At 40.4% G+C, this 27,253-nt stretch overlaps 1 protein-coding gene across 1 annotated transcript; it reads left to right on the top strand.

The window, feature by feature from the left end:
• Nucleotides 1–27,174, top strand: TEP1 (telomerase associated protein 1). Its single transcript, XM_053468524.1, has 54 exons — nt 1–94; nt 947–1,762; nt 1,856–1,993; nt 2,417–2,551; nt 2,930–3,091; nt 3,412–3,579; nt 4,211–4,282; nt 4,373–4,503; nt 4,599–4,756; nt 4,875–4,984; nt 5,097–5,187; nt 5,288–5,462; nt 5,556–5,772; nt 6,432–6,584; nt 7,388–7,474; nt 7,899–8,026; nt 8,617–8,679; nt 8,774–8,917; nt 9,050–9,226; nt 9,330–9,450; nt 10,073–10,197; nt 10,605–10,718; nt 10,827–10,944; nt 11,407–11,601; nt 11,790–11,953; nt 12,981–13,134; nt 13,735–13,914; nt 14,014–14,106; nt 14,213–14,345; nt 14,426–14,579; nt 14,884–15,008; nt 15,730–15,818; nt 16,673–16,787; nt 17,149–17,428; nt 17,608–17,725; nt 17,843–17,967; nt 18,771–18,870; nt 19,031–19,186; nt 19,297–19,506; nt 19,619–19,775; nt 20,117–20,329; nt 20,606–20,760; nt 21,323–21,433; nt 23,083–23,190; nt 23,288–23,426; nt 23,557–23,624; nt 23,714–23,846; nt 24,007–24,143; nt 24,239–24,357; nt 24,440–24,572; nt 24,698–24,791; nt 25,673–25,761; nt 26,519–26,623; nt 26,836–27,174. The coding sequence occupies exons 2-54, from the start codon at nt 956–958 to the stop codon at nt 26,971–26,973; spliced, it is 7,884 nt and encodes a 2,627-aa protein (XP_053324499.1). The 5' UTR covers nt 1–94; nt 947–955; the 3' UTR covers nt 26,974–27,174.
• The last annotated feature ends 79 nt before the right edge of the window (nt 27,175–27,253 follow it).

Here is a 27,253-nt window from a genome sequence, read left to right as displayed (position 1 = left end):
GAACAAGGAAGTACTTTTCTAATACCAGTTGGTATCCTTGGTAGACTATAGATCAGCGGGTTTATAGTGTGCGTTTCAGGAATATTGTGTGAAGGTACGTTATGTCGTATGACATGTTGCTAGATGTGAATGTATTGCATGTTAACGATGCTATTCCCATGTCAGCTGCCATGTACTGAAAAAGTGACTCATCGCAGAAGAGTAGAGCTGTCAGTGTCAGCAGTCTGTAAGCTGATTTCAAGGTGGCGGCACCTGCACAAATATGTGCCTGCAGCAACAGTCCTCTACACCAGAGGTTCCCAAACTTATTTGGCTTATCCCCCCCTTTTAAGGAAAAAAAAAATACTCAGTGCCTCCCTGGAAATCTACTTGGATCTTTCCAGAGCCCCCCAGGGCGTGGTATGGCCCACTTTGGGCAGCAATGGGTTTGCATTTTGTGAGTTTATTTGCAAAATAAAGTAATCGCTACAAGTTTAACTCTGTTACACAACATATAAAACATGTAGGAACGTTTTTTCAAATTTTTCTTCTCTTCCTACCTTATGCTTCCACCGCCCCCTTATTTTTACTAAACCCCCACTTTATCGTTCCAGCCCACACAGGGGTGGTATCGCCCACTTTAGGAATGTCACAGAATGCTGTGACACCATGTCACAGAATGCTTTAGCACGGCCATTTGCAGAGCATTCTTTAGTAAAACATATCGCAAGTCTGGGTGGGTGCAAATTCAGGAGCCCATCGGCTATAGCGGAAAGCACAGCGTTTAAATAAGGTATCAAAATTACCTGCAGTAGGCCATATCAGCCACGCGTTGGTTGATATTGGTTGACCTTTAGGGATAGGGTAATTCAGCTAACTTATCCATCAATTGTCTTAAACGTTTTCTTCTAGCGTTGTGTTCTTCTCTACGTTAAAAATGTGTTTTTTTTTTTGTTTTTTTTTTCAGGATTTTACCATGCCTATCCATGACACCTGCTCCTCTGGGTCATCCAGACTTTCTTTAGAAAACTCTGTCCTTCGAGGTGGGAAGCTACTGTCTCAGCCACGCTGCAGACTTGCCCTGAACCTGCCTGGCACTGACTGGCCAAGCATTGGTCCAGTATCTGAGCCTCGTGTGAACCATCCTCAGACGCTTTCATTGGGCCCTTCTTGGGAGGAAGAGTCCAAAAAGTCTGGCATTTCAAAGCTGACCTCCCAACCCCTGTTGGCCTCTAAGTATGCGCAGACCTCAAACCTTATTCTAAACTCTCAGCTTGTTGTGAATTCTCCTTCCACTGAAGTATGTGATCTTTCTTCCCCTCTTATGACCTCGACATCCACAACTCCTAATAGTCTGATTTTAAATCTTTCCAATTCTGCTCTCGCCTCAAATCTTTCACTTCATTCTAAGCTTGAAGTAGCTTCAAATGCCTCTCTCTTCTCTAAACCACTTGTTAACTGCAATTCTTCCTTGGCCTCTGAGTTCGTGACACCTCATGATACTGTTCTTTCAAATCATGTTTTGAAGACACAGTCAACTTTCTTTTCTTCATCAAAATGTAAAGACTCCATTGATCCAAGCAAGATGAGTCTACAGACCCCTCATCCAGTTGATGTGCCCTCAAACCTAAACTCTACTTTAGTAGCTAGCCCGGGAAAATGGAAAGATCTTGTGCCTCAAGATAGCTTGGCTTCACCTGAGATTGAATCATCATCATTATCAGCTGCTCTGTTACCTGAGGAAGAAATTCTGTACAGGGATACAGCACCAGTGCCTTCAGAGGTATGTTGTATGTGACAGTGAATGCATATGTTATGAATAACATTAAGCATAATATCTGTAATATTTTGTGGGTGTTCTGTTTTGTAAACACAGGCGAACTTGGAGATTACACCTCCAAAAGATGTGCAGTCTGTCTTCATTGTGCCTGCTGCGAAGGAAACTCTCCAAACTTTGAAGCAACGACCTGACGCCCTCAAGATTGAAAAGCCAAACACAGTACGGCAGAAAAAGGTCAGAGGTTGATACAAAACTAAACTGCATTCTTATCTATAATAAAGCTTGCATTAGGTTGACAAAAACACTGTAGCAGCAACAGAGTAAAAGTCATCTTGAACCCACAGGGCAGTTGCTCCTTTTACTCATAAATTCCATCATCATAAAATGTTTTGGCACAAAAAAAGATTAGAACGGTCTTCTCATAATAATAAAAATAATCAGGTGCCATCTGATCAGGTGCTGTTACATCTCAAGGGATGCTGTGGTAGTTAGTCATATTTGCTTTTTTGTGCCATTTTGTGGGGGATTGGTGTACAATGTAGCTCTTGGGGCTTGATTGCAGTGTGGGATTAGTAGCAGAGATTAGGAAAGTAAAAATATTGTTTGTAACGTTCTATGGAAATAAATAATTTAGCTATTTTGCTGCCTATTCTACAGATGGCATTACTATCTGCTGTGTGCTGCTCACTTGTCAATGGACCCAATTTCTCAGACAAGTCAGACCTGACCCGGGTCAATATCCAGAGTTTGTGTGAGGAGATTTCAAGGCTGGATCCAGAATTTGTGCTCAAGGTGAGAATCCAGCGTGAGGAACACTACACCACAAACTTCTGAATAACTACTTTTTTGTTGTGTAGTGGTTTAAAAAACTCAGCAGATGTTCTTTATGATTCATTATCCATCCTAATCCAATATGCTTTACCCTCTACTTTGAGGTCTGTTGATATGACCAGTGAGCATCAGGAGGAAAACATGTGAGGTCAGGATGGATGAGTGAAAAAAACAGGCAGAATAACAAGAAAAAAACTGCACGTTTTTTTTTTAACTGCACACATTAGTCTTGAATAGCAGCCAAGAGTTTAGCAGTTTATTGAAGGCAACTTTGAGACAAAAGTCTTAGATGGGACAGCAGCTGTACTTTAACCAGATATAACCTTGTTGCTTCTGCAGGTTGCCCTTTACACTCGTCAGGAGCTGAACATTCGTAGCACAGCAAACTTCCTACTGGCTGTGGCTGCGTCGCTTCCTGCCTGCCGCCCTCATTTGGGCAGGTATTTCTGGGCTTCTATACAGCTACCATCTGACTGGATGGAGGTACCACGGTTGTATCAGGTATGCAACAAGGAAGTTATCGCACGTCCTACCTGAAATCCGTAGCACATGTCTTTTTGTCTGAATTAACCTTGGTGTTAAATATAACATTCTGTTTGACTTTTTATCTTGATAAATCTGGATAAGGATTGGTTAAGACACTGGAGGAAAATAATTGATGATGGATGCAATGTACAATTTGTGGCTTGTATTGTGGTTTCTGCTATATTTAAGAAAGCTTGCAGATGTACAGTATGTACCCAGATGGTATTTCTGAGCAAACTTCTTTTGATTATCTTAAATGGTTTAGGGTTTTGACTTGTAGGTTCTTTCTTGTACAGAGCCTGGTTGGAAAAGATGAAAAGTTAGTCCCGCTACCCTCCTGTCTGCGCCGGGCTATGACCATGAAATTTAAGGAGTTTGGTGAATATCAGCTGGCCAAATACAACACTCGGAGACAACGTGGGAAACATGGACCAAAGAAACAAAGTGCAAAAAAAAATTTAACTGTGAGGACATTGTGCTCTTCGCTTATTACTTTCTCTGTTGTGCTCGTGTATTTTTAATTTTCATATTAAGTAGCACTACGCACACTGTTAAATCCTATCTACACCAATACAGTGGCCTATTAAAGTGTTGCTAGAAAAAAGGAGAAGAAATATCCTTGTGTCCTGAATGAGAGAGAAGCCAGATCAGTTTATTAGTCCAGCCCGCTTGATAAAGTTTCTCAGCTTTTTCACAAATATCTCTGTTTAATTCTGCAACCAAGTTACCCCAGCATTAAACATCTTTTTGGAAAATACCTTTTTAAAATTAAGCAAGTATTGACATACAAGTGTACATCCATACCACCATAGCTTGACTTCACCGCCGTAAGTGTTTAGTATAGTATGTAAATATTATTTCTACTTCGTTTCTTTAATGAGCTTGCCTATAACCTCCTTTTTTTCTCATTTAACATTTCCGTCTTTTACCGTGTTCTTTGGTCTTGGCTCGAGCAGAGCATGTTGACCTTTTGAGTCGCAACCTGAATAACATCCTCTATCCTCTAAGCTGACATGGATTGATTTGCGTATAATATTTTCGTTCCCGTAAAATGTGCACCTAATGCAATTCATTGTAAACCGTCTCCTTTCGCAGGTCTCCAGACCTATAAAACTTGGAAAATCTTTGGCATTTTTGACCTCCTCTTTGAAGGGTCTGATAGAGAAGGTAAGGGTCTCAGTAAAAACATCAAACCTCAATGCCATCATTACATTTAGCATTGCCAAATAGCTCCTCTTAACCGCTGCTTTCCCACAGTTTAATACACCACAATCTACTACTTGTAAGAAACAAAAGAAAGAAAAGGACCGCTTTTCTCTGAAGAGTTTGATTCAACGGCTGCACATCTCAAAGCCAGCTAACCATGTCATGAGTCTGCTTGGCTGCAAGTATGTATTTATGTATTTCCTTTTGCATTTGCTTTCCTTGGTAAAACGTTTGCTCACGTCACTTCCATGTGTTCTTTTCCTTTATATCTTTGCAGGTATCCGAAGGATATTCAGTCTTTTTCCCGTAGTGGTCTTGAGGGACCCTGGCAATCTCAACTTGCAGGTTGTAGAATGAAACTTAAGCAGCCTGAGACGTGGGAGAGGGAACTGAGCCAGAAGGGAAACACAGGTCCTGTCTGGGAGAAATTATTGGGTAGGTGACAGTTTTCTGAATGGAGCATCGCTCTTACATGACCGCAAACAAATATGATAACGACAGCCTTTATCATATTTCTTTTTCATAATTTATCCCTCTCGTCCATTCATTGCAGATAACAAGCAGGTCCCTTTCATGGCATTACTCAGAAATCTACGGAACTTGATCCGAGCAGGAGTCAGTGAAAGGCATCACAAGGAAGTGACAAAACGTCTTTCTAGTCAGGTACCATGATTTAATAATACACCATCTGTATGTTCTTGTTTGTAGAAATGATTTGTATTTTTCTTTTTTGAAAACATTTCCTATATAATAGACTTTTTTTTCGACCTTGCAGAATAGTGTGATTAGGAGCCGTCTCTTCCCATTCCGGTTTCTTTCTGCTTACAAAGTGATTCAAGAGCTAGAAAGTCAGCAACTTAAATGTGGTCAGTGGTAACCTCCTTGTTAATAGAATACACTGGTGTTTACTCTTTTAGTGTTTCACAAATCAATATTGCAATCCTTATACTGTGTGTTTTTGATCAGAAAAGCCATTTCCTTCCAACATGGAGCTCTTTCAACGTATCATTAGAAGGGAGGGGAAATCCTTTCCACAACTGCAAAGACACAAATGGACTCCGTGCCACCTCAGAGCTTGCCTTGCCGTTCCTGCTTTGTATCTGATGCTGAAGAGCGAAAAGGAGGCACTGAAAAAAGCCAGGTTAGGAATGCCAGATGCAGGGCACAGAGAGCAAATCAACATTTGGGAGAATAGAGGAAAGCGGAGATTTCAGAATGTCATCTTTCCTTTCAGGGCCTCGCAACCGGACAAGGGAATTCTGCAAAAGTATAAGAGGGCTTTGGAAGAAGCTGTTCAAATCTCTGCTCGTTACAATATTCCCCCATTACCAGGGCGCACAGTGATCCTTTTATGTGTCGACCCCTTGATGTATCAGCCATGCCATGGAGCTAAAGAACTGTGTTTGTCCATGGAAGAACCAACGCTTGGCCAGAGAAATGCCACTCCCACCGTGAGTACCTCTGGATGTCCCTTTTCTGTTGAAGGATATATTAACTGCCCTACTTTAGATGAAATCCCTCCATTGGGAGCTTTTTCATTTTCAAATGCATTTGTGAAGTTTAGAAGTCCCCTAAACTTCATTTATTTAAAAAAAATACTGATTTACTAGGAATGGTTTCATAATAATCTTGAACCTTACGGAATGTTTTCTTGTGCAAATAGCATGGTCATAAATATACAACCAAAAATACAATTATATATTAGGAGGTGCCTGAAAGAATGGCTGCTTACATGAAATATGATACTGTTAAAACCCTGCATTATGTGTGACTGACTGAATTAACTAAACAAAAAACTAAATATGAGTCCATTGATACCTAGGCACTTCTGTGAAATGAAACATAACTTTATCCCTTAATTTGTCTCTTAGTAATTATTTGTCCTCTAATTATTTGGGTTTTGACAAATTAGTTTTATGCTCTGTGTGAAGATGGCCAGTAGCTCATTCATGATTAGGAGAAGGTCCAGTTAATTAGATCTTGGTACTTTTATAGTCCCTTACCCATTGTTTTCATGTCTCTGTCAGCATTGGTCCATGGTGGCCATCAAAGTTTGTATTTCATCCTTTACTTTATGTGAATCATTTGCTGTTAAATCTATATGTTTCAGCTCATGGAGGTGGGTATGCTGCTAAGTCTAATGGTTAAAACCACTTCAGAAAGCACTGAACTTGTCTTGTGTAATGAATACTCTTTTGCTCTTGCTGATGCCACACCAGACCAACTGCTTCAGAATTTGGTCACCCTTAAGCAACAAGCTGAGGTGAGTGGCTTTACCCAATGTATTTGTATTTTAAGTTTATTAAAGTCCTCTTATAGTGTTGTAATGCATTTATTAACTTCCTCCTTCATTTGTGTTAATACACAAGCAAAAATAGCCCAGGTAATAAATGCTAATTGATGAAATGAAAACAATCCCTATTGTAATCTCACAATGCATCTACATTGATACTTTCTCCACCGGCGGAATTCTTCGGTATGGTGTTATTCACAGAGATTTCCACTTGGATATATGTTAAATGAACCAACAAAAGTGGTTAGCAATTTTACAAAAGTAAAATAAAAGGACATCACTCTATTTGGCAAATAAGAATCAACACACATGAATAACTTCTCTACTTAAAGGAAAGCCCCAGTCATCATTTAAAAACAGTGGCTATCATATACCACATTTTACCCTCTAAGGTACCAAAAAACATCCTTCGGGATCAGTATGTGTTAATGTATATTCATGCTTCATAAGTTGTGTATGCTGTCAATTTATAATGTTATCACTTATCTGCTGGTACACTACAAATAAGACATTTTAACAAAAATTACAATAGTTTTTTTTCTGTGGTAGTCATGACAATTTAATAATTTTACCATAATTTACCATAATTTTATTTGGTTGTCTACATCGTCATGACTGCCACGGAAATGCTATTCCAGGTAATATTAGACTTATTGTGAAGTGCTTAACTTCCAAAGAAAATAACGCTTAAAATAGCATTTCCTGAAAACTTGGGATGTTAGGTGATTGTGCCAGAAGGCGTTAATTCAACAGTCATGTGCTTCCCTTTTAAGGATTTGCCTTCCTCGTCAGATGTTGCCTTTGAACAAAAGGACCCAATGGTTCAATACATGCAGGAGATTCTCATGAAGCGAACAATGGTAAATAAGCAGTCACCGATATTTTATACATCTCTATTGCATCTTACTGTTGGTCAAATATGGTGCAGATTTATAAGAGCAATATGCTTTCCATAACACTAAACCTGTGGCTATATGGTATCTGAATGGGTTTTATGCATGATAGCCAACAGTGGCAAATTATTTTGTTCCATCACACTTATAGGGCAGCTCAATTAATGATTATGTTCCTTTTGTTTTGGTACGTATTTTTGCACAACAATACATCAATAGTCTTGTGAGAAAATTGTGTGTGTATGTATGTGTATATGTAATATATATAATGGAAATGGGGAATACACTTTCACTACAACCAGCTGCAGTAATGGGATGCTATTGTGTTGAAAATATTAAAATTCCGAAAATGCAGCTGATATTGATGCATGCGCGTGTTTTCCGTGAACAGGTGGATACCCTGCTGCTGTTCACATCCTCTCCACCTGGGGGCGAGTTTCGCTCAGTACTGCAGCATTACCGACGGGAAGTAAATGCAGACTGCCTGTGTGTGACTGTCCTGCCAAATGGTTTCAATAGGTAACTAAGCTCCTTTGTACACATTGTGTCCTACTTTCTATCCGCATAAAACTGTCTTTTCATTTTCTACTAGAGGGTGATTGGGTGCAGCTTTACGATGCTGAATTGCGGGACACACTTCTCTTATGCTGACTATCGTAGTGTGTCTGGTCAGTGTTTTCAATAGTCCCACTTTGTGAACTCTAAAATAGAAATGTTGCTTTCTTTCTGCTCCTGTTATTTCTGTGGAAATACAATAGGAAATATTAGAGGATTTCAATATTATTTAATATAGTAAACATAGTTTTATTTAATTTTGACGATTATACCTAGTCCTATTTATTGGTGTGTAAGACTGAGCCTGTTAGATCTGGTCATTCCAGCTTGGTAGAACTTTTGCCTGTTTGGCAGACAAGTATTATATTGGAATAGACACCTGCAGGTATAGGTTCTGTAATAGACTCAGTTCCTGTGCATGTAATGCAAAGGCCGCTTGTTTCGGTGCGGCAAAGACTCCTATAATAATGTGATCGTATTGTATTGCCTCACATAATTCTGTAGTAGCTTCATTCCTCTGACATTGTCGACCTTGGTGTATTTATTTTTTGCAGTGAGGATAAACCTGATCAGTGCAATGATGTCACTCTTTGTGGCTTTACAGAACAAGTCCTGCGGTAAGTTAAGCCTTGTCAAATGTAGAATATTGTCAAGAGGTACATATAAAACATATTCTGAGCAGTCCTTTTTTTGTTTTGTTTTTTTTGGTAGGTATGTGTCAGAGCGGGGTACAGCCCGCCTTATCGATCATGTAGAAAATGTGAATAAGCGATTCAATGTTCCCGAAGACCCAGACAGTGTGAGGAAAAGCCATGCAGCACCCAGGGGGATCATTGTGCCTGCGCCAACACAACGGTATTACTGATGCCTTCTAAAACCGCATCGACGGCCACAGTATATTTGTATATCATTCCTGGTAATATCTATGCTAACGGAAAATGATGTGTGTCATGGACCTCCTTGAAATGTCATCTCTTAACATCTCAGGTGGCGAAGCATTCGCATCTTTATATCCTCTACGTTTCGTGACATGCATGGAGAACGAGACGTAATTATTGGCAGAGTAATACCAGAGCTGCGTGTCCGGGCTTCCCGTCATTTTCTTTCTATAGAAGAAGTGGATTTGCGATGGGGTATCACAGAAGAGGAGGCAAAGCAAGACAGGTGGCTAAATGGCTCAAAGAAATAGGGGAGTTACAATGTAACTATTGTGAAAATATATATATTATATATTACAACTAATTTTAATCAATATTCTTAATTTTAGGCAGTTGTATTTGTGTCTTTCTGAAGTCTCTCGAAGCCAGATCTTTATCGGGATCCTGGGAGAGCGCTATGGGCACATCCCAGAAACGTATTCCGTGCCACTCCTACCTGAGTATAAATGGGTAAAATCATCGCTCTTTGTATTGGTAGAACAATGAATCAAAAATATGTTTACATTACATATATATATTTGTTTGCTTATTACACTTACAATTGAAAGGAGAAAGTATGTGAACCCTTCGGAATTACCTGGATTTATGCATATATTAGTTGTTTAATTTCATCTGATAAAAAAGGTTTTGTACCGTGTTAGCCGTTGAGAAAACAGGAGAAAAGTATAGTTAAAATGATACCATTTATTGGCTAACAGAGTTTAATTGCGAGCTTTCGAGACCAAGTTGTTAGGATATCACTTGCTCAGTTCTGGGGATGAAATGACTGCCTTGAAATTACACTTTCTTAATATTTCCACAGTTGAAATAAAAATAAATAAAGGTGTAATGGGCAACTGTAATCAATCCATCTCTAATAGATAGACTTCCATTGTACTTAACTCTAGTTTGTATAGGGGGAAGTTGATACATTCTTCATCACAAGAGATTTTTCATGTTTTTATGTATTTTTATAGAATCATTGTTTTTCATGTACATTATATATCTGTAGTATTAAATCAGCCTTGAGATGTTGAGTCAAGCAGTATGGTCATAACATGAATGTTGAAGAAAATTCCCTATTGTCTTGTAGGTTCAGACGTATCCACCAGGACGTTCCATCACTGAGCTGGAAGCTATGCAGTTTTTGCAGAACTGTGACCCCAGTTCAAGAAGCCCTAAGGCTTTTTTCTACCTGAGGGATCCTGAAGTTATCCGGTATATTTGTGCTATAAATAACACATTTTAATATTAATGAAGTCTGTGTGGCAATGTATTATAAAGGAAACATTTCTTCCATGGGTAGAAGTATAGAGCAAAAATAGGCAGGGGATGTCCAAAGTGAGTCAAATGGTAAAAAATGTGCTGGCTTTGCGCATTGACAAAGGGGGGTTACTCCTGTTTGTGTGCCAGTCATTTGTCCTTCTCAATATTTCTAATACTTCCATTTTACCAATCTTAATATTATGCAGGCTTTGTGAAATGTTTTGTCATCTAAGCTTACTAGAACTCCCTAAATAAACACTACTGATTATTGTATGGGAGGTTCCTTGTATACCTGTACATGTCTCTTTTTTTTTTTTTTTTTTTTTTTTTTTTTTTTAAATGCCACTCTCGTTATTCAGTTCTGTGCCCAGTCGCTGGCTCTCGGATTTTGCAGCTGAATCTCAATATGCAGAAATGCGGATGCGTGACTTAAAGAGCAGGGTTACCAAAGAACCAACAGCCAGGAGCTATAGGTGAGTAGTAACGTACTGCTGCCTAGTCACTGAGGCAGAGCACAGTTGTGAACCTTATCCCGTGTTGAATATATATATATATATATAATTTTTTTTTTTTCTTCTCAGATACTCCTGTCAGTGGGGTAGTGAAAGAGATGGAAAGCCATCCATGGCTGGATTGGAGGACTTTGAAGCTCAATTGTTAGGAGATATTTGGCATGTCATAGAGAGAGACTATATCAGGGTACGTGACCTCATGTAACCTGTAATACAGCAGTTGCTTCTACAGCTCTGTGTTGGTCATAAAAAGAGCATCCGAGTGTAGCATGGGCTATAGAGATCATTGTTGTTTGTGACTTGGGACTCTGCTCTCTTGTAGTTCATATTGGAAGAGGTTAGGAATCCAGAACTGTTCCTCCCTTCTTATTTGTGCTGCCATAGTTGCCTAGCAAACAGTCACGTCTGTAATTTCTTTCTCTCTCCCCCTTTGTTTTGTTATTTGTTTTCTTGGGACGTTGACTATTTCTCCATTGTCAATTTGTTCTTTTGATTTACAGAAATCATACATTTTTCAATCCTCTTGATCCTATAAAATTATTCTTTACATTTTGTTTCTCTACTTGTGTTTGCGCTAGTGTAGGAAAGACTATATTTCAAATTAAATATCACTGTCAGAATGTAGTGCCCATCCTTTTTTCTTTTTTAGGAAGAGTCAGATATCGTTGATGATGATGAGGAGCAGGAGGGTTTCCAGGAGTGGCAGGAGAGCGTTTCTTGTGCCAGAAAAAAGTTAGTTGTGAGCACATGTGCCCACATATTGTCTAAAAGTAAATCATCCCCAGCAAATGGACGAATGTTACTTGTTTGTGGACAACCTAGCCAAGGAAAGACTGTCTTCATGGTAGGTTTTTGCTTGGCAGAATCAGGAAGTAGGTCATAACTTTGTAATTTTTTTTGTTCTATCCAGCTACATCATTTGGGAAGTAATATATTGAGTGTGGAAAAAATACAGCTTACTTTGTAAAAAACTGAAGTAGAACCATGTAAATCGGTTTGCATAAAACATCGATTTTGTTTTCATCCTGGCAGGCCGCCCTCGTAAAAGAATTAAGACTTGCACCTTCATCGTTGGTCATCTACCACTTCACAGGAGCCACCCCTGAAGCACGAGAAGCAGAGAGCATGCTGACGCGACTCTGCAAACAACTGAGTTTGCATCTGCAAAAGGAGAGCTGCAACATTACCTCATACAGGTTTGTGGCTGTGAACATAAGACTTAAAGACCTTTTAGAGTTTGGATTCAGCTCTATGGCTATTTTGTGTATCCTAGCTAGTGCTTCTCCTAAATCTGGCCATTTACCCTTCAAAAGGTCTTAATGGTAAAGTATGTCTTTTTGCCGATGATACAAAGATCTGCAACAGGCAAGATGTTCCTGGTGGAACAAGGCAAATAGCAAGTGACCTTGGAAGAAATGTTGGGACTGTGGCAGCTGCAGTTTAGTGTTTTTAAATCTAAAATTATGTACTAATTCTGCACAAAAAAGACAGAATATAGCACTGGGGAGACTGTTATGTCAGTGACGGCAAACCAGGGGAGTCCTTATTTCTGAGGACAGACAAGGCAATCAAGTGTCTGAGAGGGAGGTGGTTTTGCCCCTTTATAGATCTCTGGTCAGACCTCACCTAGAGTATTGCGTACCGTTCTTGAGACTCAATCTCCAGAAGGATATTGACACATTGGAGAGAGTTCAGATGAAAAATGGAGAATGAATTGCAGGATAAAAATTAGCATGAAGTAATAAGGGCACTCAATATGTATACCTTGGAGAACAGAAGAGAGATAGGACTATGTAATAGAAACATTTAAATACTTAAAGGGATTTTATGAATGTGTATTTCAAAGGAAGAGAAATGTTAGAAATTCAAAGGTTTAGCTGTAAGGAACTTTTACTTCAGAAGTGGCAGAGGCAGATACAGTGAAGTATTTAAACTCCAATGGGATATATATAGAGCTCTTCTGAATATGATACAAGACCAAGGACTGATTAAGGTCTGAGTTTTTACACCATGAAAAATGGGCAGACTGGAAAAACTGGTTACTATCAGTTGTCAAATTCTATGATTCCAAGCCACATTTGTACTGTGGTGCAATCTGCCATTGGTGATCTGGGGTATCATTGCCTGTGTCGTTATCAACCTTATGTGGACTAATCTGTCTGCTTCAGCATCATTGTGAAACATAAAAGAAATGCAATATCAATTTTTTTCCCATATGCGTAGGGCCCTTCGTGATGAGTTCCATTCTCTCCTCCTGTTAACGTCCCGGTCTTTGGGCCGGAGTGGCACATTGACGCTGCTGATTGATGGAGCTGACCTGTTGTGTGGAAATGCAGGGGAGCTCACTTCTGACTGGATCCCTGAACACCTCCCTAGGGTACAAATCATTTTAACCGCTCAGACTTTCCTGTTACTATATTCCCAGTAAAAGATAACTAGCACATGATTGCTTTTATGGTGAAATGGTGGGGGGCAGGAATTTCTTTTGGATACTAAAACTCTGAAATACAGTGTTGTCCGTATGACAGAAGAACCTGTTTTCCCATTCCACAATGTATTACAGAGGGCCATACCGACATGTTCTATCCATATTCTTTGCAATGTAACGCCATCAGCCTGTATTTACGTAGCTTGAGTGTGTTTGTTTTATTCATTCTCTTAATATATGTTATTGCAGCACAAAAGCAATAATAATCTTTTAACACTTCTGAAGATGGCTCTACATTTAATGCACTCAGGTCATCTGTTCTCGACTGTGTAAAATAGGTGGAGCATTCCAATCTAATGGGCTCATAATCCAAAAGTGTTTTTTTTTTTTTTTTTGTTTTTTTTTCCCCCTCTTTTAATTAAGGTTTCTGGTGTCACTATTATTTGATTTTCTTGGGTGTATTTTGTATTATTCTCCAAGCAATTGGGTATATGTTGTAGGTGATGCGGTCCTTTGGTGTCCAATTGATCATACATTTTGTTTCCCCAGCACGTAAACCTGATTCTGAGCATGACTGAGGGCTCCTCTCTCTGCTGCTCCCTGGCCAGACGGAAGGACTCTGTGCTCATGTCCTTAGGGACACTAGAACCATCAGACCGAGCAGAACTGGTGAGGCAGAGGCTAGCTGTATATGGGAAGAAGCTGGATGAGTCTTCCTTCAACAACCAGGTATGTGCCTCAGTGACCAAAAGGAAGCTAGCTCTGATACATCACATTGATTTGCAGCTTCTTAAACAGCCTTTGTGAAATATTTCTTTTCCGTTTCAGATGCGTCTCCTGCTTATTAAAAAGGGCTCACGAGACCCCCTGTACTTGACTCTGGCGAGTGAGGAACTGCGTGCTAATGCTATCTTTGAAAAGGCTGGTGTTGACCTTTTTTTGGCATTCCAAATTTAAGTGTTCTCCATCTGTTACACCGACGCATTACTTACGAAATACCTTTCTATCTCTGTTTTTGTTTCTGTAGCTCTCTGATGACATACAAAAGATACCTGCTACCATCGGCCCATTGATACAAAGGAGACTTACGAGCTTGGAGGAAGAACATGGGCAAACCTTTGTGACTATTGCACTAACTGCCATTTGTCTCTCACAGAAAGGTGAGCATTTTGGTATTCCATAGTAGGTTTGAGTGACTCTCGTATTCAAAATTAGCAATGTTTTCTTTGTATTGTTGTAGGACTGGAAGAGAGAGATCTTCTAAGGATCTTGAGCACACTGAAGAGTCTTAACTCTGTGTATACTGCAAGCTGGAATCAGATGCTAAGTGCAGCCACACATGCAAAGAACCTTCCAATGGCCACATTTTCCTTCCTCCTTAGGGGTCTGAAAAGGTGAGAAATGAAACTTTAGTCTTGCTGTAGCATGGGTTATTCTTATATATAATTTTTATTACAATTTCTTCTAGTATGTCCCACATGATGAATTGTACCTTTCAAGTGCTTTTCTGCAAATTGGTGTGATTATTCTTCTCCATTATGCTATCTCATCTAAGGCTCTGTTAACAAAATATCTTCACAGTAATTTCACGGGTTGACAGACTAAAAACACAAAGATTCGTGTAGACATCCTTGGAAATAAAGTAAGGGTATGATCCTTTTGAGGCCATCAGATTAAAAAAAAGTGCTTCGTTTGCAGTGTACTTGGTCTCTGGAACGTTGATACAAGACTTTATCTCCCAAAGTGCCTGCTGAGAGACGCAGTGGAGAAACGTTATTTTATAAGGCCAGATGTTGCACAAGCTGTTCACCTTCTCATGGCTGGTGAGATGTTCTAGTCATTTTCAGTGCGTTTCCAACTGTAGCGTTCATGTGTTTTGTTGGGAAAATGATCTCTTCACTTTCTGATAGAAAATAAGCACAGATATTTACAGTATTTCATAACCACACATGTATAGGGACCAAAAATCAGTACAGAATTCTATATGGTAAGTAAACGTAACTTTTCTAAATGATATGGCTCCCTCAGTCGTGGCATTTGGCAGATCATACGCTAGTGGAGACACTACAGCCATCATAAGTACTTTAACGCATATGATAGCTGTGTGGTCCCTTTTTTGTGGTGTCTGCAGAAATCCCTATATGCATTTGCCCTCTCCTCTAGCCCAGGTATTTTGCCTGCAGTAGATGTGTACTTGCATCAGGCAGCTCCGGTGCCGGCAGAGTGAATGCTCTGAGCCGGCGTCCGTTCGCTTTTCTGCCACTGATTGGCCACTATCTTGGGGAAGATGGGAGCTGCATCAACAAGGCTGCAACCTTTAGGCAAAGTTCAATTTTGAAGAATGCAAAAAAAAAAAAAAAAACTCACATGGAATTTTTATGTGTATTCTTCTTTAATGGGGGTGTCAGATACATTACTATCCCTTTTTTAAGTGTTGGCTGACACTATTGGGTGCTCAACCAGGTCTATAAAAGACATACTGCGTAATATTTAATTCCTGGTGGTAATGTCTCCACAAACCTAGTTACCTATTTTCTCTCTTAGCTCATTTTTGGACAGTGTGCTTTCCAGAAGACCCTGAATCCAATCCTCTGCCCCCTGCTGAGTGTGTGAGTGAGCTGTCCCATCACTTGGTAAGTTCTCTTGTACTGTAAGCCTGTATTAATGATATTTAATGATCATAGTGATATCAAAACGTGTGTAGAAAATTATAACGTTATAAGTTCTCATACGTTTTACTTACAATTCCCCTATCATCATGTGAAGTTCTTATGGTGTTTATTTAACGTGATTCTATTGTTCCAACATTGAATGAGTACACTTATGGTTGATAAGGCATGCATCAGCTGGTACTTAAGAATTAATAAGATGGTGGTAGATGGCTGGAAGAGCATCCCAGCAGAAGTAGTAGATGTTAAAATAGTGAGAGAATTTAAGCATGTAACTGTCCTGAAACATCAGAAAAAACAGGCGGACTAGATGGGCCAAAATATTCTTTTTTTGTCTGCAAAATCTATGTTTCTGTATAAACAGAGAGCTTATTTATACTATGGTTTATTTTATGTGACACAGAGTTTAGAAGAAAAACCTAAAAATACAGATCTGCAAAGGTTTGCTTGCTCAACATACGAGAAACTGCAATTCTTCCTTTGTTCTGAATAGAACAGCACCTTTAACCAGGGGTGTAACATAGGCCCCTGTGGCGCAAGGGAAGCTCCCAAAATCTTTCTGGTGCACAAATAGATCCTTTTGCTGCTGGGACTGATGACATTTGCGTCTAATACATTTTGTAATTGTTTTATTACCAAGCATGTGCAAGGTGTTGTTGGAGACTTATTTAAGAATTAAATAAAAGAAGATCTGAAAACAACCCTTCTACTATATAGAGTGTTCCTCAAAACAAGGGTAGATGATTTTGCCTGTTAAGCATTTCTTGATAAATGTGTGAAACGTGCGGATGGTTGAGTAAAGTATTTCTCCACTTCAGCTGTGCAGTCAGCAATTACATACTATGGGTCACCTGCTTGCCCATCTTCCCTTCCTGCGGACACATGCCACGCTAGGCCTACTACCCCATCTGTGCCAGGTCTACAGCCGTTACGGTGAGTATATACTTCCCCCTGCGAATTTGGTCTCGCTCCAGTGTCAGAATGGGAATCCAGCAGTGTCATTACAGACTTTCCTTTGCTAAGCATTCTGAAACACAGCTCGGACAGCCGTGTCTCTTTAATTTCGTGCTGTCGCATAGTGGAGCCGGGCTCTGGCAAGCAGGCTGAGGACAGCTGAAAAATGTTTGATGCCATGTGTAAAATGCACGATGCCACTTGGACAAACCTATTATAGCGCAGAGCATGTTGGGTTCCATGTTTTTCTTTATAGAGAAGATAATTGCTTGATGGGGAATGGCGACACACTTTATTATTCATTTTCTTTGTGTCTTTAATTATTATTACTATTTTATAGACAAAGCTGTATCAGAGAAGACCTCTTCAGGCCAAGGCCGCAAGAAATTGAGTGAGCAGCCACCAGAGCCATTTGTGCGGGAATTCAGGGAGTTCATTCAGCGCTCTCTTCCTATTCTTTCAAGAACTCCATCCCTGTTTTATCAGCTGGCCTTAAATGAGCCGGACTGCTCCCCAGTGTGCGCTCAAGCCCAAGCTATTGTGGATGCCCGGATCTGCGAGGATACCCAGCTCGTTATGAAAAGAAGTAACAAACCAGGATTCGTGAATGTTTGCTCCAGGTCAGAGACTGGGCTGCAGTTGTTAATTATAAGTGGTTTTGCAGTTAGATAATGGGTGGACAAAAAAATCATGATATGCGTATTCCTGTCTGGAAGTTTCATTTCAGAACACTGAAGTATGTGAAGCTTAATATTGTAAAGCTTAAAAGATGCTGCCTCCCTCCTTCTGTCATTCACAGCAAATCAATAGAGGTCCCCTCTTCTCCTGGCTGTGCTGCCCTGAGCTCTGAGGGAAGGCTGGCTGCCGTTGGCACTAGTGACGGCAATGTTCACCTTGTTGACACAGACAGTGGCAAGGTAAGAAAATGTACTCCTGTTCTGATCATGATTCTCCTTGTATAATAGCATGACCTATTGGTTCACAAGCTAATATGGTGTGATCACAACTGGGTTCTGCTATGTTTCTTGGTGTAGGAAGTAAGAATTCTTCACAGTGGCTGCGATGGAGTGTCTGCTGGTGCATTTATCACCGCTGATATACTTTGTGTCTCGTCATATGATGGAACCCTGGAGATATGGAACATACGCGATGGCTGCCGGTAACAGCTGTGGCCTTTCTGTCTGCATTTGTTGGAGCTATGCTGCATTGTGAAATATATGAAAATTGAATGTTCATTTTGTATGGATAATACGATGATTATAGTAATGCAAATTTAGTAAATGACAATTTGAACGAGTGCTATTTTTTTTCTTTGTAAATTTTGCCAGTCTCTTGACGGTACTGCTGGGTCTTTTGCATGTGTGTTTACAAGAGTGGCGGGATCAGAATTGAGCCTTGCCGTGACCCATTGGCATGTTTGCTTACTGAACAAGCTAGAATGCCAGATCATGGTAGGGGCCAAGTAACAATGCAGATTCAAGGGGTTGTAGGTATTCCAGTGTTCCAGGAGTTCAAGGAATATGAAGGATAAAGAGATCTTGGGTAGGGGAAGGGGCAGATTTCTTACATATTTATTGGTGATCATTAGCCGGTATAGGAATAAAAATACATGTGTTTCTGCTCTTGTACAGTAGGTGCATGATAAGCATATTCTACTGACATTTTGTATTCATTTGTTTGCTGTACCATAAATGAAATTTCCAGTAAGCAGCTGGCCTTGAGTGCATTTTTGAAATGTTTGAATATTGTACATATGCTGTATGGGATATTGTCTTTTGCCTTGTTCAGCTGTAGATTTTGTAAGAGTGTAGATGTTTTCTCAAAATGTGCCGGATGTTGAGGTTTAGGTGACAGCATCTAAAGGTTCCCTGGCCTTTGATCAAATAATTCTAAAAATCAGGCACATGTGATTTAAGATTTTGGGATATTTGTTTTATTCAGTTTCAACCTTTCTGCTTTCAGCATGCACAGAACTGAAGCACACAGACGAATGGTTACAGGGTGCTGTGTTAGTGCTGATCATAGACAACTCCTGACCTGCTCTCTTGACTCCCAGCTCAAGGTGAGTTATGTCAGGACGTGTCTTGTGCTTGCTGCAACCCTGTGTCACTGTCTTATCGATCAGATTTTATGAGGGTTGAAGAAAAATGGAGTCTGAATCTGGAGTAAACTCACGCCCACCTAAACAGTTCCACTCACCATATGTTTTCTCCTTGGCTTAGCTCTGGGAAACAAGCCGTGGTTCCCTCTTGAGTGTCACCTCTTTCCCGAGCCCTCTGAATTGTGTGGCGTTTCATCCTAGAAGAAATGTAGCTGTGGTGGGATCCTGGGATGGAAATTCAACGGTGCTGAAATTGGACAGTTGGAAAAGAGAAGCTGTGAGTACCTCCATTAGTCAATAGACTACTCTCCAGCGTGTAGCCTTTTTAATGTATTCTAAAGGTGAATCCCAAATATTTACCTCCAATGTTTTTTCCTCGTTCTTTAGATTCTTGGTAGTGGCTCCTCTGTTAGAGCAGTCTCTTTCTCCCTTGAGGGGAACATGGTGATATCAGGGAGTCTTGATGGCTGGGTGTCACTCTGGGCATGGGAGGCTTGTGTCCAGCTTGCTCACTTCAGAGCCCATAGTGGTGCTACTCTGACTACAAGCTACCTGCCGCAAGGAGAACAGTTATTGACTGGGGGAGAAGATGGCAAGGTAAGCACCTACCATTTGTATACAATTGAGAATAAGCTGTACTGAAAGGTGTTTTGGGCAAAATACATTCCTTAGCTAAAAGGTGAGGTGTAATCCTCTATTTGCTTAACAGGTGCAAGTGTGGTCAGGTGGTCTTGGAAGGATGGCTGGGCAAATACAAACAGAGAGCACACAGTCTCCTGCGCTATGTCTTGCCATCTCTCCTAATAAAAAACTTCTGGCTGTTGGATATCACTCGGGTTCTGTCTCTATCTACAATGCTGACTCGGGTAAGAATTCTCTCCCTAAAGAGCTGAGGTTTTAGAACTTCAGTTTGTCTTTATTTTCATCAGAAAATGGATCCGACTTGTCTTGTAACAGATTTGACACCTATAAGTGTACCTGTCATCATAGCTTAATGAGTTGTGCTAAGATTTTAATTCTGGCACTTGAGAGCATATATCTGACTTAGCATGTTTTATATTTGCCTATGCCTGCAGCAAACCGATACCTTTATTAATAGATGGTGGAGGTCAAGGTAATCGGGGTAAAAATACTTTTCGAAAAGTTTGTCCTCAAAAATGTTGCCTTTTATACTGCCTGTCTCTGAATGCTTCTGCTCTTTTGGCAGGTGACCTTGTATCACAATGCATCTTTCCTGATGTTGCTGTGGGGGCTGTTATATGGCTCTCGGACAGTAAACTGGTCACTGGGAGCTCAGACAGTTATGTGCGGGTCTGGAACATCTCACCTGATGAGTCTCATTGCAAGTTTTCTCTTCGTGGACACAAACGCGCTGTCCGAGCCCTGTCGGTCTCCTCTCGACTTTTAGCGTCAGCATCTGGTGAGCATTCTATCCGCTGGTTAAATGTTAAGTTATTGCCTGCGAACCCATTAATGCTATTGTTTTGCTTCCTTTTAAATCACATCTGTTCCAGCTGAAACGTGTTTATTTTGGGACTTGAGACTTGCAATATTCCATCCACTGCTTTAAGTGTAATGGACTCCTGCATATATGTTGATGTTGTTGTCAAATAATATCCTGTGTGCCGCTTCTGAATGCATGTAATATATTTGATTCAAAAGTAATGTCCGCTGTTTTTTTTTTTTCTTGTTTCAGAAGATGTTTCAGTTTGCCTTTGGCTGTTAGAAGATCTGCTAAATGCCGTTTCACCTCCTGCCCCGGTCTCTGTTTTGCGAGGTCACTCTGCTCCAGTTACATGCTGCTCATTCAGCAAGGATGGGCAGTTCCTAGCTACTGGAGGACAGGATCGGGTGAGAGCAGGAGAGGGGTTAAATTCAATGTGGGAAAGTGAAATTGTGCATGGTTAAAAGATATTTACTACCAAGGCTTATAGGGGTTAGGAAGGAGTGAGCAAATTAAGCCAGAATAGGTAAATATGGTAACATGAATGTTGTACATGGCTGTTACAAAGACATAGGCATAATGAGTGATGGAACACTGAAGAGGCCGATTGTTTGGTAAAAGGTGCTGGTGGGTTTGTCGTGCAAGGAAAAGCTAGAAGACGGGTTATATGAAAAGTAAAGTAGATTAAATAGTGGGTGGAAAGGGCACCACTATCTGTAGGTACAGACTTACAAATAAGATGTTTCTTTGTGGTGTGGGTAAGCTTTGGCCTAAACACTGTACTAAAAGGTGTTAAGTTATTACTATATCTGGTTGTAGATAGTGAGCTGAATTTTTGCCTATACAGCCATCAACTTACACTGCAGGTATAATATATTTCAATTGGTAGGGTGCCTACACAGGTGTGAACACAGAAATGATTGAGATAGTAGATCTTAAACAATGTAACGACTAAATACTGTCTTTCAGTCTGTGCTGTGCTGGGATGTCACCTTGAATCCGCCTGTCACTGTACATGCTCTGTTGTCTTGCCATAAAGACTGGGTATCTGACTGTGCCTGGACTGAGGATACGAAATTGGTAAGACGTAGTGAATCTTTTTTATTTATTCATTTATTTATTTTTTATTTTATTACTTTTTAGTCAGATTGTGGCCAGTTACCAAAAATATATAGAAATATGTGTATTTTGAGAGTGGGGTTTAGAAAAGTGAATTTGTGTGTGTGTCACATTGTACTGAGCTATCCCAGTGGGGGTGCTACTAACACAACCCCTAGGAGGCTACTACTGTAGATATGCCTTGAGGAAGAAATCCTGCCACTGTGACTACTAAAAACAATCCTCAAAGAAAACATACATTGTGTGTAAAGCTGCTTAAAGAAAGAAGGTGCTGATGGGATACCTAGCCCTGTCAGAGGAGAGTCCTGAGAGGGGCTGGCTAAGTCTTAAAAATAAATAACAAGAGACCCCGTTTCCAGACAGGACAAAAGCAAAATCAATTTGGACAAAACTGTTTCGTTTTTGCCTTGTTTGTTTTCTGGCAACAAATTTTGTTTTGCGATCGTTCGGTTTCACACAAAATTCAGAGGGCTTTTTTATGCGAAATGAAATTCGGAGGCGTTTCCTGAGGGAGGTGTCCCTGCCCCCTTCCGGACTCATCTTCCACTTATAGCAGCAGCATCTCAAGGTTTAGGAAGAAATCCAGACTCTATTTTGGACTGTAAGACCACTACCAGCAACCACACCACAGCACTGAACCAATTGATATACACATCCAGCAGCATACTATGGGACTCCATTTCCCCCCAAATTGGACCATTTTGATTAACTGATCCCTCAGAGTAAGGAAGGTGATAAACCAGCAGCATCAGATCTACACATCCGGCCCCTTGGTACAGGACGCTTAATTTCCCGCAAAATTTAGAAAAATATTTATTGATTCCTCAGAGTAAGGAAGGGGATTGAGTTGCAGCAGCAGAGTAGGGCAGGGACTGGGCAAGTTCAAGCAGACAGACAAGCAGGCTGAATTTCCCCAATATTTGAAAAATCTAAAGAACTGAGTAAGGAAGGAGATAGAGCTGCAGCACTAGAACATCATTCACTTTGAATATTGAGTGCTGGGTAGCCTAATTTTCCCCCATGATCTGCTGACTTTCCTTCATGTTCCAGTGAAAGTGCCCAGCACTTTTAAATGTTTTGGGTGAAACACAGCCTATGAGTTGGAATACCTGCCCTTAGCATAGTAGAATATGTGCTGCACAATGCAAACCCGCAAAGCCCCCACTTCTAACTGCTTTCACCATATTTACTGCCCTGTCGGTCACCACCAGTCTCATTTCTACTGCCGTGCCTGCCTGTCCAATATTTGGGCAGTCAATAATGTGCCGGTTAAAGAAAGACATGCTGTGCACTGGTGGCGCTCCAAACCAAGTGGATGGACAGCTCGTCCTTCAACAATGAGACTGGTAAAGGGAATGCAAGTCGCTCTGCTTTAAGGTAGTGCGACAGGGGAAGCAGTAGAGGGAAGTGAGGGCTCTCCCTCAATCGTTGACAAGGAAGCACCTTTTTTTGCGTTAAAATAGCACCAAACTATAAGGGTGCCTCCTATAATCGCGTGCGGCCTATATTCGAGGAAATAAGGTATATCACAAAAACAGTCGCTGACTTCTGCAGTAATCAGTATCCGATTTTAATACAAAATAATTGTTTTTTTTCCCTTCTACCTACAGATCTCGTGCTCAGGAGATGGGTCTGTATGCCTCTGGGACATCACACAGCAGCAATGTCTCTTGCAGTTTGCAGGGCACCAAAGTGCTGTCAGCAGTGCTATTTGTGTGGTATGCTTTTATCTGCTACCGGGTCAGGGAACGATCATATTCTTCAGTTGCTGACAAGGATTTTATAGGTTTTGGTTTTGGTTTTTCACCATCACAGGGAAAACATGTGCTATCAAGCAGTAGGGATGGATGTCTAAAGGTGTGGAATTTAGAAGGTGTTGAGATTTGTAGCATCCCAACCCATCGTGGGCAGATTTATCAAAGCATCGCATATTTGGAAACCGAAGAAAGTAGGGGTGAGTGTATACCCAGAATAACTGTTATGCAATCGAATAATAATCTGCAGACATTGCTGAAGAAGCTTATCAGGATTGGGTATTTAGAAATGCATATGACCTCTGCTAACAACTTGTGTTCTTCTTTAAGATGATGCTGAGTTGGTGGTTTATACAGCAGGTTCTGATGGCTCTGTTTTAAGGTGGAACCCACTACAGGTGATTCTTTTTAGGAAAACTATGCATGAAAAAACAGTGTTATAAAAGAGATGTATTTAAGATTCTGTGATTCTTGTTGTTTCATCTAGATGGACAAGGTACAAACACTATATGGTCACGGACATGCGGTGATATCTTCGTTAGCCAGTCCCAGATGTAATGCCATTGTCACAGCTGCATTAGATGGCTCAGTACGCATATGGGGAATGCCTTGCAGAGATGGTATGTATTTGTCAATGTAATAAGCAATGTATTACTATGGTTAGCCATATCGCAAACCTGTAGGTGAATAGAATGCTCTAAAATGGTACATCCTGCATGTAAACAAATTGTAAGCTATGTGACTAATGTTCATCGATCCTGTGTGCTTCTCTCTACACAGAGCATCCTTTGCCTTATCGTCACGTTGGTGCAGTAACAGCTGTTGCGTGGTCTCCAGACGCAGAGCTAGTGGTGTCAGGTGGAGAGAATGGAGACCTTGCGGTGTGGAGGAACCAGAAGGTGGTGCTCTCTGTGCAGGTAACACAAGTTTACCCAAGTTGAGGGATAGATGTCTAATTTTAAATGAGTCTACTCTGGCCTGTAATTAATGATATTGTTACTTTGTGTTACAGTGTAGCAAGCTTTGTATATCTTCGGTTGTGTTCACCGCCCCACGATCATTCTGTGTCGTTTCCAGTGATAACAAAGTTTCCAGTTGGCTCCTTTTATCTTCTAAAGGAGATGGCTTAAGGTGAGGATGTTTCAGGAGTGGTAGAAAGTTAACCAAAGTGCAACTTGCCCTATTACAAAACATGACATCTCTCTACCTACAGACTCAAGAAAGTGTACAGTGTAGAAATGGATTCCCTTGTGGTCGCTGCACATATTACTACTTCAAACCGGGTGCAGTTACATACAGTGTCTGGGAAAATATATCTCCTGGAACCAAAGACTGGTTTACTACAGGTACTTTTGTATTACTGAACCTAGACTGCAAATATCGTATGCCTGTTACTGAATGTGGGAAAAGGAATGGTAATTTTTACGTTGCATTTCTTGATACAAAACAGTGTTTCTTCTCCTTAATGCAGTATGATTTGCGAAGTGTACTAGATACCAGTTTCCAGCCACCACCAGAGCAACTGGAGCCTGGCACCATTGTCACAGTATCAATACCGGACTTTGGTAAGGACTCTTTCAGAAAAATAACACACTTAATATTTCTTATTATGTGACCATTCTTTTATTTGAGGCTTGGGTCTGGCTTCTTTTCCCTGCTTCATCCGTGGTCATTTTTTACATGTATGCAATTGAAATATTTGTGTAAATGTTTTTGTGTGTGTGTGTATATATATATATATATATATATATATATATATATATATATATATATATATATATATAATATACACAAGGGGTATTTGCTCTGAAAAAACCTTGTCTTATATTTGAGCAAATACGGTGGGTGTGTGATATATATATATATATATCACACACCCACCGTATTTGCTCAAATATAAGACAAGGTTTTTTCAGAGCAAATACCCCTTGTCTTGTATTCGAGGTAGTCTTATAATCGCACCTCAACTAGAGGTCTGACTATAAGACTAAGAACCAGATCCCCCCCGCCGTGCTGCAGGGGACCTGAATCTTCCCCCCCCCCCGGCAACCGCCGCCGCTGCTGCCAGCACTTCCTCTGGAGCTTCTATCACTGAGGGCTGGCGTGACATAGCCTTCCAGTTTCCATTGTAGAAGCCCCAGTGAAAGTGCCAGGCAGAAGCGGATGTTGTCTATGCATGTCGTGCAGACGTTCCCTGGCAGCCAGGGAAGAGGATCCCCCGCAGTGCTGCAGGACCCCCGGATCCTCCTCTCTGGCAACCTCCTCTCATGGAGCCCAATATATACATTTCTTCTTCAAGCAGATTTTTGCAGTTAGCTTGTAGTAATTGGCTTTTTTACTTCCATCATCTGTAAAGGCCATTGGCTTTTTTTTTTGTTTTTTTTTAATGAATTTAGTGCTTTTCAGCTGCTTTCTACATTGACCGATATATTTTATTTTTTTTCAGGCATATGCGACTCAGCCGGAGGGCTGTGGCTGCACACCACAGGGATCAATGGTTCTAAAGACAAGGCAGATAATTGGAAAAGAATACAGGTAAAATTACCTTGTGTGTTTATTTTGTATACCCCGTATGTAAAACAGCTTCTGGTTTGGTCCCCAGACAATACTTGGAAACGAGTGAAATCTCAATGTATTTTTCCTGATAAAACGCTTTCTAAAAAATAAATAAATAAAAAAAACCTCTGCCTAATATGATTTTGCAGATGAAATTTTATTTTTATATATCTTATTGAGCTTTCAATCATATCAATGACAAAAATAAAAGTCTGCATAGAGAATTTACATTCCTGATATTTGGTAAGCTATAAATACATGTTATGCAATCAAGCACAACAACTGAAACGTTTGCCAACGTGGGGCAAGTTTAGGAAACCAGCTTTTCAGCAATCCCTCCAACAGTCAGCTCACACATTTAGATACATTTGAGATAGATAACGTCGTTTGGGGGGTGTTCCTATAAAGAAGAGGTTCTGGACTCACCTTTCATTATAGAAATTTTAAAAAAGTTTCCCCCAGAGTTAGGACAGTCAAAGAGGTGCAGTAGTAGAGCACTTGGCCTGGACACGCAGACACTGACACATCATAGGTACATGCAGCCCGGTGGAACAGGACTGGATTTTTTTTTTTTTTTAAAAAAAAAAAGAATCCTGCAGAGTAAGGACGGTCAGAGGTGCACATTAAGTATATGTTTTTGTTCTGATTATTCCTTGTTCTCAGATTCACCATGCATATGATCAGAGGTGCACACTAAGTATATAATGTTTTTGTTCCGATTATTCCTTGTTCTCAGATTCACCATGCATCTGTCTCTTCTCTGCTCGCAACTGATGGTTACGTTGTTTCAGCATCAGCTGACAGGACTGTGAAGGTCTGGGAGTATGACCCATTCAGACAGGTGTGTGCGCATGTTCATGCAGTAAAGGCTAATACAATAAGGGAATTTAAATGTGCATGGGATCTGGTTATCCTGGACCTTGATGAAACCAAGGATCGATTCTGAGCCCTTACATCAGAAAAAATAAATGGTTCTTATCTACTAGTCTGTTTCCATTGGCTTATCCTGCCAGTGGTCTGTCTACTTGTGCTAATGTTAACGTGTATTTTCAGGTGGGAGTTTTCCATTGCGAGGGAGGAGTTACCAGCCTGTCACTCGCTCCTAAACTCCAGAGCCAAATGGCAAAGGAGCTGTGTCAGATTGCCTGCGGAGATCAGTATGGAAATGTCTATATCCTCACTTGTATTTAAAAAGTTGTGAAAAATGTAACTTGACTGCCTTTAGCATATCCTGGCAAATGTAGCCTAAATGTTAAGGGTGTGTTTACATACAGTACTAAGGATCTGGATAATGGTAATAGTTACAGTATCAATTTATTCCAAGAGATTAATGTATTTGCTAATGTAGTACTGATTCACAGAGTTGTCTAAAATAAATCCACATAATAAAGATTGGTGTAAAGATTTTTTCTTTATCACAAAGTGCACACAGGCACCAGCACAGCTTATTTCATCAACACTAACTGTGATA

The sequence above is a fragment of the Spea bombifrons genome, chromosome 1 (genome assembly GCF_027358695.1).
Source record: "Spea bombifrons isolate aSpeBom1 chromosome 1, aSpeBom1.2.pri, whole genome shotgun sequence".
NCBI lineage: Eukaryota > Metazoa > Chordata > Amphibia > Anura > Pelobatidae > Spea > Spea bombifrons.
The sequence above is the reverse complement of the archived record's forward strand: the minus strand, read 5'-3'. Positions and strand labels throughout refer to the sequence as shown.

Bases quoted from the DNA above. Each gene is read 5' to 3' on its own strand.
- TEP1 (XM_053468524.1), top strand. From the start codon at position 956: ATGCCTATCCATGACACCTGCTCCTCTGGGTCATCCAGACTTTCTTTA. The intron at 10,719-10,826 runs GTGAGTAGTAAC...TTTTCTTCTCAG, and splicing joins CCAACAGCCAGGAGCTATAG to ATACTCCTGTCAGTGGGGTA. The intron at 20,330-20,605 runs GTGAGCATTCTA...TTCTTGTTTCAG, and splicing joins ACTTTTAGCGTCAGCATCTG to AAGATGTTTCAGTTTGCCTT.